The sequence below is a fragment of the Pieris rapae genome, chromosome 9 (assembly GCF_905147795.1).
Source record: "Pieris rapae chromosome 9, ilPieRapa1.1, whole genome shotgun sequence".
NCBI classification, from domain to species: domain Eukaryota; kingdom Metazoa; phylum Arthropoda; class Insecta; order Lepidoptera; family Pieridae; genus Pieris; species Pieris rapae.
In genome coordinates, this window is record NC_059517.1 from 8,860,715 (window position 1) to 8,873,678 (window position 12,964).

Genomic DNA, 12,964 nt, shown 5'->3' on the forward strand with positions numbered 1-12,964 from the left:
TTTGACTTTCTTTCTATGTGCGCATTTAACATTTGCTCGAACGGTGAAGGAAAACATCGTGAGGAAACCGACATGTCTTAGACCCAAAAGAAAGTCGACGACGTGTGTCAGGCTATGGAGGCTGATTACCTACTTGCCTATTAGATTTAGAAATGATCATGAAACAGATTCAGAAATCTGAGGCCATGACCTAAATAGGTTGTAGCGCCACTGATTTATTATTATCGATTTTAACAGTATTCAATTGAAGGTACCTGTTAAATATGTAGTGATTAAGTCTGCAGTGGACAGGCAGTAGACAGCAGTTATATGTTTTGTTTGTAAATGATGTATTATTTTGAAGTTTTATGGAAAGTTACTTTATACATATAAAACAAGACAATTCTTTATGATCGATATTTTGGTTCCAAAAATATTCGTGCTAGGTCGAGATAACAAGTCACGCATGTATTTGATTGCCGGATGCTGCATCAGCCCTACATTCGTTTTGGTAAGAGCTATGTCGCTATGGAAACAACTTTTATTTGTATACAGTTTACCAGAGACAATTATAAAGTATATAACAGATAAATATAAGCGTGTTAACACAGCCAATTGTTTCTTAGGTTTTCGTCGTAATATTATGAGCTTTATTGACAATTGTTTATTTATTTATTTATTCAAGTTTACCACATCATACCTACATAATACTATATCTACGGTGTGTTACAAAATATTTGTCTAAAATATATCACAATTTAGGTAAACATAAATCTTACAAAAATACAATTTAAATATATACCTACAAAAACAAACTAGAAACAAAAAAAACTGGATTTTTTTATTTAGCAGAAAAAAATACCAACTAATAAGCAGATTAGGTACGAGACAGACTTAACAATGCTTTCTTAAAATAGATCAGCCCACTACCGAATACATCCGGCTCACGATAAGTACTCTTTAATCAGTGTAATCTTTTGACGACGGCAAGTCTCTGACTTCATCAGCCCATCTACGCGATCTTGCCTTCGGTGTTGCCAATCACAATGAGAGTCTTTATGTATTCGTCGCTTTCCGCATTGTGTCCGAATAACGAAATACATTGTCGGCGTATAGTTGATGAATGGGTTTATAAAGCTGGGTAAGATTCCATGTATTAGTCTGTTCGTCCACAGTATTCTTAACATCCGCCTCCAGCATCATGTTTCAAATGCGTCAATCTTTAGCTCTCTCGGGCTCTGAACACGTTTCTGCTTTACAGGAAGATAGAAAATTCTGTCAGCAGTAAAAAAACAAAACGTACTCGGGCGTAAAAGAAGCCGTCTCCACACTTTTTAGCAGTCATATGTCTGTCTATAATTATGAAGTAGGTTCAAAACAGTAGAGTGCAAAAAATGGTTAAATTAGAGGTTCCGAGGAAGCCGTGTCCGGTGGTTATTTACGAATTACTGTTAGTATTGTGTTTGGATTGAGGTGAAGACGATCCTAATTCAGAAGAGAATGAAAGTATTTTTGACTGAGTTACTCAATTATCTCAATCTATAGAAAGCACAATTCACGAAGACGCGCCCCACCAGTTCTTGATGGAGGGGATCGCGGGGTGCGGGGAGATTAATCCAAGGGCGCGTGTTTACTGATAACACTCAAGTATTGACTGAAGCACATATACTATAGATGGTTTGTAGAAATGGTGGGGCGCGTCTTCGTAGATTTCACTATCTATACGCAGAGACATCGTGTCTTTATGCGTATTCTATACTGTTGTTTAGAATTTAGCTAATGGCAAAAAATAATAACAACTTCCGTTATCGGTATAATACAAAAAGTAAGCATATTTATGTAAATATAATAATGGTATCAGAAATATTTTTTTTATATTGTAGGTAAAGGCTTTTCATTTAGAAAAGAAGAAAACTTTTTATACTAATTTCATTTCATATTGAAGCTAAAGAACGAACTATGTTATACTACTATCAGTAAAAAATAGTTTTGTAAATTAATGTGAGTGGTGCTTAATTAATCACCGCGAAATATATTTAAATGTCCATCAATTTCAAGCACTTCACTCTGCACAATTCAATTTTAATAAATTAATGGAATTAATTAAGGGAATGCAATGGCCGAGAGCTTATTAACGTAGTGCATATCAAAATTGTCCAAATTAAAACGAACGGGTGTCAAAGTAAACTCATGAATATACTGAGCTGCTTTTCATTGGGAATAATAAAGAATCTATCTAGGTTAAAAACGTCTTTTCGAATCCACATAGATTGACCATTTTGTACAGAGAGACTTTAGTTATAAATTCTTAAGGTACTAATGAAAAAAATTATAGATTTTCTTTTTTAGGCAAAACAGTTTATTTATGTACAGGTTGTTCCAAAAAGTGGTGGTCCAGTGATAGAGCACCCTTAGAACCTGTATGTTCTACGATTAATTGCAGTTTCTAGATATTTTTCTATTTTTGGTGAAATTTTGCTCTCTATCAGCTTTTTTTTCGCTTAAAAATACTATACATATTTATTTCATCACAATTATTCCAATAAATCCATCTTGTTGTATTTTAAGAATAACACAATTTATATTTCTATGAATCAACTTTCTTATAATTGTTTATCACATATTTCCGTATAGTAAACAAAATAATTGTGACCGTTGTTATGATAAACATAATAATCTCGTATATATAGCGCGGGAGCTATGAAAGTAGTCAGTTTATAATGATAGTGAGTGCAGACTAGTCTGAACTGTTTTGTGAATAAAAATTTATGTCAAAGGAATTTATATGGTCAGTAATACAATAATCACTAACAAACTTTATCTAGAACTATTAGATAGAATACGTTTTATATTTTAATTTCAATTTCAGATGAAGTCAATACCAGCGATACTATGTCTAGTAACAGAGTTGTTCGCCACGCCAGTTATAACGCGTCAAAGTTTACTTCGCCAAGCGAATAGAGACCAATATTGCTCACATCTTTTACATTTCAATAATTATTTCTATTCGTTCGACGAGCAACGCAATCTTACAGGCACTCCCGCAGATCTAAGCATTCATTGGAAAACTGGGAACATATTCTTCACGCTTATAAGTGATGAAATGAAAATGAGCCTGCAAGTGCTGCATCCCAGTAACGAGACTGAAATAATAAAAGTGGCCGGACTCGGTCAATCAACGTGTGTGGATAACCTCAACGACATTGTGTACCTAGCCACTGATAACGGCGTCTATAAATACAAAGATGACGGCTCCATAGAACTCTATACAGCTTTAGGTGAGGATGTTATGTACATTGCTGTGACGAACGATGGCACCACTATGTACATCGCCACATGGCCCCAGAACAGAGTACAAAGAATAACAAATGACGGTCAGAAGCAAGAAACCTTCGCGCCTATACCGAATGGACATGGACTGACAATAGATACAAGAAATAACATGTACTTTGCAGCCACAAAGACATCGTATGTGCTGAAGAATGGTCATAATGTTCCTATAAAAATTAAGGGACTGCCGAGTGATAGAATGACAGGTGTTTTTGTCAGCCGATCGGATGATGTATTTGCAATGGATGAGAATAGCAATTTTTATAAAATAGACCCAGAAAATGCAAGTGCTAAACATTTAGGTACATTTAGTATAGCCGGCGTGAATACATTCGGTTTGGATTCGGCAGATAATATTTACATTGGAGTCAAAGGAGGAATTCATAAATTTACTGCGCATGAGACCAGCCCCTGTTCGGATTTTGAAAAGTAATTTTAAGTGTATGTGACTAACATGGTAATAACCTTTACATAAATCATTGTCTATTTCTAACGCATAGTTAAAAAGAGAATTACAACTAGTATATTTTGCCTCTCTCGTATATAACTCTTATAATAATGTTCTAAAATTAAATTTTTAACCTCTTTCTCTTTCATTTAATCGGTAAGCTATGCCTTTTGATGGAAGCTTAAAAACCTAAAAGACTGAATACTGATTTATAGTTGGTTACTCATAATATTTCCATACACACAATATTAATGAAAAAATGCAATGTCGATAGAGCTTGTAAATTTTGATATATGACTTAAAAAAGTATTTTTTCAGTTAGGTACGTTTAACATATGCTTATTATGTAAAGTATAGTTAATTTTTGTCGTAAGTTATTATAAAAAAATGGTATAGAATAATTTTATGTATTTATTATTACAGCCAAAATGTAAAAGGCAAAAAACTCACTAAACGACGTAAGCATAAGAAAACAACAACGTCTACCACTGAAGCAACCTATGAAGATGAATAGTTTAAGTTCTTTATTGTTTTGTTTTTTAATAAAAAATCTTTTATCAATTCTGTTTTATACCCAAACATTACATTCTTTACTGCCATCTATGGTCACGTTTATGTACTATGGTAGTTTAGGTAAACCATCCAACCATCCAAACTATCGTCCAAAGTAACTAGATTTAAAAGCTTTGCTATTTTTTTACTAGGTGGCGCTAAATAAAAATTAACAACCATTTTAATAATATTTTTTATTATGATACACTTAGAATGTGTGATGAGAATTTTTTAGATGAAGCAAAGTTTCGGTAAATCAAAGTTTCATAAGATTTGTCTCATTTAAATGCATAGATGCTTAAAAGCAGACTGACAAGTTCTTAAACGAACGTTTATAATCTTAGTGATACCAGGCTCCATAAACACTTCTAAATATTTCGTAAAAATATGTAAATATAGTTTAATATGTTTTTCATTATAATTTGGCACATAAGTCCAGCACCAATATTTCTGATTGATGTAAATAAGGAAAGTCACAAGCCTACCATACAGACATGCATGCAAACGGAAAATAGAATCTTTATTTTGATGTATTTCTGATTGATTTTTAATCAGATAAAAATAGGAAAATCTTAGACAGCTTCCGAACAAGTTAAGTTATTAAAACTACTGCCATGCAGAGGGCTATGGATATCTCTACTGAAAACATTGCTCAATTACACTTATTAAGTATACATGTATTAAGTGTATAAAACTATACCTGTGTATAAAACACTGGTCGAATTTTAGAAGCCAATTTATTTTTCTGAGGTTCGAAGGTATACCGTGTTTATGGATTTTTATAAATCATATGATACATTGATTTTATGAGAGAAATACCAAAATAAACTCTGGAAGTGGCAACATTTTCCCATAGCTTTGAGTGAACCGTGAATGTTGACGTTTCTACTTGAGAGTCTTAAATTTTACTTCGTTCTTGCTTGTCAAACATTATCTGACACACGCGTGTGTCAGTGCGCGATCGTTCGTCGTTTCGTGTGTTATTTTGTGCGGTAAATGTTTCTCTTCGCGAAAATGAGAAAACACGCGCTTGATTATCTAATTATAAAGTGATATAAGTGTGTTTGTTAAGTGTCTTCGTTTTAAATAGTTATTTGCTTTTGTATGTCATCGGACTCATCAATATGGCGGCATCCCGTCACAAATCACAACAGAAAAATATATCATCCATATTTTCTAAACTGCACGGCGCTTTCTCTGATGCCGTGTGTCCAACAAAGCTCGCAACGGACAAGCGTACCCTTGATAAAACATGGAAGCTAATGGACAAAGTTGTAAAACTGTGTCAACATCACAAGATGAACCTGAAAAACAGTCCACCTTTTATATTAGATATTTTGCCTGATACATATCAGAGGTTGCGCGTTATATACTCTAAGTATGAGGACAATATGCAGGAATTGAATAATAATGAACATTTTAACATATTTATTATTAATTTGATAAGAAAATGTAAGCAAGCTATAAAGTTGTTCAAAGAGGGTAAGGAGAAAATGTTTGATGAAAATTCTCATTATAGGCGTAATTTGACTAAGCTCAGTTTAGTATTTAGTCATATGCTGAGTGAGTTAAAGGCTATGTTTCCAAATGGTACATTTGCTGGTGACCAATTCCGTATAACCAAGAGTGATGCAGCTGAATTCTGGAGGACAAACTTTGGTAACAGGTATGTACTGTATAATCTAATTATTTATACTTATATTAATGTATAACCTTACAATGTAGATGGCATGTATTTGTAGAGGTGTGAATAATAATGTAAATCCACTTATACTACATCTGTAAAATAACAAATGTATTATGGTATGTATAGCTTGGCAATATAATAAACTTTTTCAATTTTATTTACTTGATAAACTAAAACTAAACAAAATTTGTACTGATTTTAAATTCATGATTCTTATTCTCCGAGATAATATTAATCTGGTAGGTTAGGAATTTTCTTAAATAACTTTAAATTGGTTCCTTGTCTCAAGAAGGTAAGAAACAAATGCTAACATGAAAATGTTAACAAACATTTACTTTTATAAATATATTATTTGACAAAAAATACTAAAATCATCTAGATTTTGGTATTTTGTTTAGTTTGTCTATCCCAGTAAATTAAAAAAAAGGTTTATATGAATTTATATATGCATAATTAGAGGTTCCTTTATTAATTGACACAAATGTATACGACTTTCTAACTATAGTAATTTTTTTTTCTAAAAAAAGATTTAAGTATCATTTTTGATAATCCTATCTAAACTGACTTTCCCATGTTCTGTAAAGGTATGTAAGAACAAAATATTCTCATCATACAAGTATGCAAAAAGAAGATTATTCATTTATTCACCTTTCTCACCAATCAATTGACTTCCATGTTGCTAGAAAAACTTTGCTGTATTGATTAGATTCTGGTTTTAATTACCTATCTATAGTTGTTAATTTGCTGTTGATGAACCAACACAACCTATGGTAGGTTAAAGCAAGTCTTTTATATGAAATTATTAATTAAGGTAAACTTTATTATTAAGAATGTCAATATTTAAAAAAATCAAAGGTTATAAATTTACATTTAAGTACTACCAATTTCCCAAATAAGGGTTCCCTATCAATTACTTAGATTTAAGTATAAAAGAATCAGCAACCTAATGGTTTTAACTAACTACTTACTAGCACAGTGTAGAATAATAACTAATGTTTGAGTTAGTAATTATGCTTTTAAGGCTAATGTTCAGAAATGCCAAATTAAAATTAATTGTTTAATGAAACCAAAAGTGGCAAAACTTACTTCTGAACAAGGGCTGTTGATTGAAGGTAACTGGTATTCTTATTATATACCAATCATATACTATAATATATGATTGAGATTAGTTTCTTACATATAAATACTGACAAAATTCCTTTTCAAATTTTTTTTTATATTATTTTAATAGTAACTTTTATTATATGGATATTTTGGTATAATTAAAAACATTAACACTGCCAACATGTTGCCACAATATTGCTAAAGCAAGTTTTTAGTTTAGAGCTGCATTTTATATCTGATAAATTCATCTATTAAAGGCTTGGTTAGTATAAGCTTTATGTACAGTATCATATTGCACTCAATGGCCTAATGTTGCCAGTCACTTAGCAATTTGGCTCAAGTGCCTTTAGTGGATCTCTATATTGTATATGATAGTAATCTGATAACTCTAGTCACTTAGCTACATCCATATACATTTACAAATTAAAAAATGAACATACAGGAGAAAGAAGCGGAAACAGAATTAAACTGTTGAAGGCTTTTCCTAAGCTTAATAAAATTTATAGTCATACATTTGATACACTGCCTCACATCACAAAGGTTAGACCTAAAAACGATGATATAATCAACAAATTTTATGGTGACATACATTAAAAAAATATTACTAAGTACTTCCCTAGGATGGTATCATTGTTACCATTGTATAAATTACAATTTTATGATTCAAGGGAGTTTGATGGTTAAAAATCTAACCTAATCCATGGGAGCCAAGTATATAATATGTTTGTACTACAACACTTGACTGTGAGAAGAGCAAGTCAATAGACATAGGTATTTTTTTTTGACCAGTCATTATAAATTATTTATTTTAAAAAAATATTCTAGACCGGTTACTACTTAAATGTAATTTTACCAAAGCCTTCTTGACTTAGGCTTCAGCAACTTTTCATGTTGTGTGTGATAATCTTTTTTATAGGATATACCATAGTAGATTTATAAAGATGTGTGATTTATTTTTATTATATTTTACTTAACTAACATTAAATTTATGTCTGAACTAAGCTTATACCATTAAGGGCCCCGTGTTACTGAGGCATAAAATTCAATTAAAGTATTAGCCATTCACTCTGATAGCTAATATCTAATCAATAGGATGAATGAAGATTATATTCATTCAGCTATAATCTGATAAAAATGTTAGTAGATATGTTTATCAAGTTTTATGTACTGATCAATATGAAACATCCGGTGACATGATACATGTGTGAAAACATCACCATCTGGCTGTCATTATACCAATGCACATATAATATAAAAAAAAATTGTTACAACAATACAAAAAATGTTTTAGTTTAATAATAATAAGCCTTTATTTTTCCACATCCTATTTACATAGATTAAATAAAATAGGTATAAATTCAATTTTAACTAAGATGTGGCCCTGTCCGGGAGAAGGCCTCCTCCAACTTTTTCCACCCTAATTTTGTGCCATCGTCATCCAATTTCTTCTAGCTACCCTCTCGATCCCGTCAGCACATCGCTCTATTGGTCTTCCTTTGTTTCTTGATCCTTTTGGACGAGTCCATTCGGTTACTGCTTTAGACCATCTGTTTTGGTATATGTTATGAATAATAGTAATGCTGAAAAGGTAACAGGAGAATTTAAAAGGCCATGTAATTATATAAAATATTATATGGCCTTAGCGAAGTTATTGCAGTTGTATAATATTGAATATCACTACATAGTATAAAACAAAGTCGCTTTCTCTGTCCCTATGTCCCTTTGTATGCTTAAATCTTTGAAACTACGCAACGGATTTTGATGCGGTTTTTTTAATAGATAGTGTGATTCAAGAGGAAGGTTTATATATATAATAACATTCATTAAATAGTGGAGAAGTACTGTTATTTTTGAGGTTTCTAATATGATGTAAATAATTACATTTTTTTCCGCTTACATTGCAAACGCAGGCTGAACCCTACGAGTTTTATCAAAATAATGTACTAAGTATTGTATACATTGAGAAGGTCTACAGAAAAGTCCCTTTTTTTTTTTTTTTTTTTTTTTTTTGTTATTCGAGGTGGAAATGCATTTGCGCATCCCCTGCCCTAGGAAGTTGCAGGGGTATGTGGGACTCGACCCACACCAAAATCTCTGCTATTCAGAGACTGGGTGAACAATACCCACTAAAAACACCTCGACAAATACCTACAAAGCCGCGTTACAGAGGCTCCGGGATCGCTATCGCATTCTACCGGGACCTCAACGGCATAATACATTCAAAAAGCTTCGGTGCAATACACTACATAGGAGGTAAGAGATGGGCATATCTTCTCCTATTTCCTCCCCGCCTTCTACCCCTAGGATTCGTCCTAAAGCGCTCCCTTTCTCGTTCTGCTGACTCCTTCTGTAGCATTACATGCTCACAGAAGGATACCACTGCATTCCATACCTCGTCACTGCCGAGCATTTTATTTACAACACAAGGTAAAGCAAGATTATAACCCACCACAGAACAAAGATTATGACGCAACTGAGACCACTGTGGACAATCCTCTGCAGTGTCATCATTTGCGCCACAGTCCAAGCAGCTAGTTGTTGGTTCCCGCTGCACTATGTCATGCAGGTACCGCCCAAAACATCCATGTCCTGTCATTACCTGCACAAGACGAAAGGTAAGGGTACCACTTTTTCTGTTTGCCCAGTCACTAAGTACTGGACGAATAGCCTCTACCGTTCTATGCCCTGCTATTGGATCAGCTAAGTTTTGGTACCACTTCTGCATTGTAGCTGTTCGCGCCAATCGTCTCAGATCCTCAACTTCCCCAACACCAGTGTAAACACCTTCAGCTCTCAGCTCCATCCGGTAATGGTACACAGCAGTGAGAACCTCAGCCTCTAACTCCCAAGGTGGAGTGCCAGCTAATACACAAGCAGCGGTGAAAGACACTGTTCGGTAACAACGAATAATTCTTCTTGCCATAACTCTTTGCGGTCTCCTAAGACAGAAAAGTCCCTGATGGTATATGTCGCGTATATTATCGGACGCGACGGAAATAACAATACATAATAAAAACATTCATCATCAGCATTGCACCCGTGCGAAGCTGGGGCGGGTCACTAGTTATCACATAAAACAATACCTGAATTATATAAAATCCTTCACCTAAAAGGAATGATATCAAATTATCTTTTTATTCATGCTCATTCAACTCACATAACATTTGAATATGAATTTATATCATTACAATTCCCTGGCAACAAGTGTATTGTCCAAAGGGTGCATTACTGACAGGATACAAATTAATGCGATTTCACAACGGAACCGACTAGTTCCTTCCTGTTTATTGAATAGTGACAGCTGTAGGGCGAAAATAACTGTTGCGTTGGTAAATTTAAGATCGTATATCATGCAACGTCGTCTGCAAAAGTATTAATTACCTTGTAGGAATTAACGACAAATTCATTCAAGAATATAGCAAGCCAATTCATTATGTGGCCAGTTAGTGGAAGTGAAGTCCTCTGGCAGTGAGGTCCATTTGCGATGGTACTGTTTTTATTTTTAATTACTTTTTTACAAATATTACCCACGCATTGTCTATGTTTGAAAACGAAATGCATTATCTAGGATTCCTACAAAAAAATCATATGTTTATGTATTATTTTTATTTATTATTAAAAGTAAGCGAAGCTTTCGCTTACTCTTTCTGACAGAAGAAAGGGGGGATTAATAACGTTCTATACGCCCTCCCTCCCTCAAAGGCCAGCAACGCACACACTAGGATCGTTTGCCCCTATATAAGCACGGTCGTTGACTCTATATTAATTTAAAAGATCATTTTACTTTAGTGTTTTGTTTATTTTAAGTCAGTACACGTGAGGATTCCTATTCAGTGTTCTAAAAATACATTTATATCGTAAATCCCTTGAAAAATTGTGCTGTGACAATAAAATACGGTAAATAAAACGTAAATAAATCATGAAATAACATTTTCCTAAGAGTTCTAAACACGTCGTCCTAAATAAATGTCATAGCAAAACGGATTCACTGTGTAATCAGGTTGGTTACAATATTTGCGTGGTGTTAGAGTATGTCGCCTCGTAGATTTTGAACTTAAGAGTTATTTTTATAATGAATTTCCAGGGACAATGTAATCATTTTTAGATCAAAGAAGACGAGCGAGAAAACATTTTTTAATTTTGAAAAATATCTAGCTATTATGTCAATGTTTATAGTCTCACAGACGTCATCGAGTCATTAAGACCAGCGGATGTGCGGCGGAACTCCTGATGGGAGGCCAGAGGAAAGCTAGTCTTTGTACTCTGGTGTTGGATTTCACACGGACGTCTATTAACGCCCTACGGATATTAATCGGTGCTTTGGGTAATTTATAACATCCCCGTTTTAATAAAAGAACTGAATTATACACAAAATTGACCCTACTTTAAAATATTTAGACTATAAAAACCAAACCAAAACCAAATTCTAGAAAAATGGGTACGAATTCTTTAAAGGCCGGCAACGCACTTCGCTGGCTCGGCTTGCCTTGGCAAGTGCGTTGGCTCTGCCACATATGAAAAAAAATACTTCAAACTATTGTTACACGAGCCACGGTATAATCAAAAACAATCAATAATCAAAAACGCTTCCAGCGTAATTTCTGCAAAATGTTTGCACCAATTTACTCATAAGAGTATGGGACCTTTAAAACGAAAACAGTTAAAAAGACTTAGCTTTAAATCTCAAAGCGGCCTTTTTCAAAATAAGAACACGTCTGACTGAAAACTTAAAAAGGGAGTAGGCATTTTTAATGGCCAAACATTATGGTTTGCTTAGAGTAGGTAGGCATCCAAAATGTAATTGAACCTATCACACGTTTCGTAACAAACGAATTATCGAGCAACATGTACGCTCGAATTGCCAGACATTAAACCAGTTTGTAACGCACTAAGCATCGCGATCGTGATCAGTTAAATGTCAAATTCTCAATACCTTGGCATTTTAGATGGTCCAGTCAAATGGAAAATTGCTCGCGGAAGGGCTGAGTAACTGAGTTACTTGCTCTGTATTAGACATCATCTAATATCATCTATTATATCAATACATAAATATCAATTTCGTCTCAAGGAATATTAATCAAAAATAAAGCCCATTTCAGATTCGTGTATCGCGTAGAAGGAATGCTTGATTTAAGAGATTACATATAGGATTGTTTGGTAGCACCCGGAATTCATGTTTGTGTCGGCATTCCTCTCATTCGTTTCGCAGTTTTCTTGATGTACACATATATATAGGAATAAGTTTTTCTTTGTACAATTTTATATTGACGGCAAGATTCCGTTATTGTGAGTCCTGTATGGATTACCTTTGCAAAAATAATTTTAAGCGTTTAATTACAGCTACGAGCAGTTTTTTCGTGTACAATACTTATTTGAATTATAAGGGATATCGTAACGACGCATGTGGTGGACTAAAAATATATGATACGCTCGCCTACTTGATATACAAAAATGATCAATGTAACCTACGCACTTCCCAATATTCCAATTAGGGTTTTACAAACTACCCACACACAAAAATTATTTGTACGTTTCTGTGATACGTAACGATTACTCGATGCAAGTGTTTTTTTTTAATTAGATTCCCTTCGGTGTCGTGAACCTATCTACGCAATCGATTCAAGAACACGACAGGTAGCGAGCCTAGATTGTTGGGATCAATAAACTCTCAAGGATGGTATATTGCGAATAACATCAATGGTTTTACTCGCCGGAGACTGAGTTTTATGAATTGGATCTTATTTATAGCTGTTAGTGTTTTGTTTCTGTGAATTCTTTGTCCATTCTCCTTTTGGAAATAGGAGGAGAATGTGGGAGTGGATTTAATTTCGCTAAATGTTGTGTTGGATTTTATAGGGGTTGAT

General features: G+C 33.7%; 2 protein-coding genes across 4 annotated transcripts in view; both read left to right on the forward strand.

Annotated features, from left to right (window-relative positions):
• The first annotated feature begins 2,665 nt into the window (after positions 1 to 2,665).
• On the forward strand, positions 2,666 to 4,318 carry LOC110993857. Of its 2 annotated transcripts, none has more exons than XM_022260226.2 (3): positions 2,666 to 2,767; positions 2,849 to 3,766; positions 4,181 to 4,318. In XM_022260226.2, exons 1-2 carry the CDS (start codon positions 2,765 to 2,767, stop codon positions 3,740 to 3,742), a joined length of 897 nt encoding a protein of 298 aa, XP_022115918.2. In that variant the 5' UTR covers positions 2,666 to 2,764; the 3' UTR covers positions 3,743 to 3,766; positions 4,181 to 4,318. The 2 variants fall into 2 exon arrangements, with proteins under 2 accessions (XP_022115918.2, XP_022115919.2); XM_022260227.2 differs by having other exon boundaries at positions 2,849 to 3,738.
• A 900-nt stretch (positions 4,319 to 5,218) lies between these two features.
• The window catches only part of LOC110993846 (E3 ubiquitin-protein ligase CBL-B-B), a 54,821-nt gene continuing 47,075 nt past the window's right edge, over positions 5,219 to 12,964 (forward strand). The window contains exon 1 of one of the 2 annotated variants that reach the window (XM_022260211.2): positions 5,219 to 5,975. In XM_022260211.2, the coding sequence (XP_022115903.2) occupies positions 5,434 to 5,975 (542 nt within the window). In that variant the 5' untranslated portion in view covers positions 5,219 to 5,433. The remainder of the gene's footprint in view (positions 5,976 to 12,964) is intronic. The other variant, XM_022260212.2, reaches the window with a different exon arrangement.

Bases quoted from the DNA above. Each gene is read 5' to 3' on its own strand.
- LOC110993857 (XM_022260227.2), top strand. The intron at 3,739-4,180 runs GTAATTTTAAGT...TTATTATTACAG, and splicing joins CCCTGTTCGGATTTTGAAAA to CCAAAATGTAAAAGGCAAAA.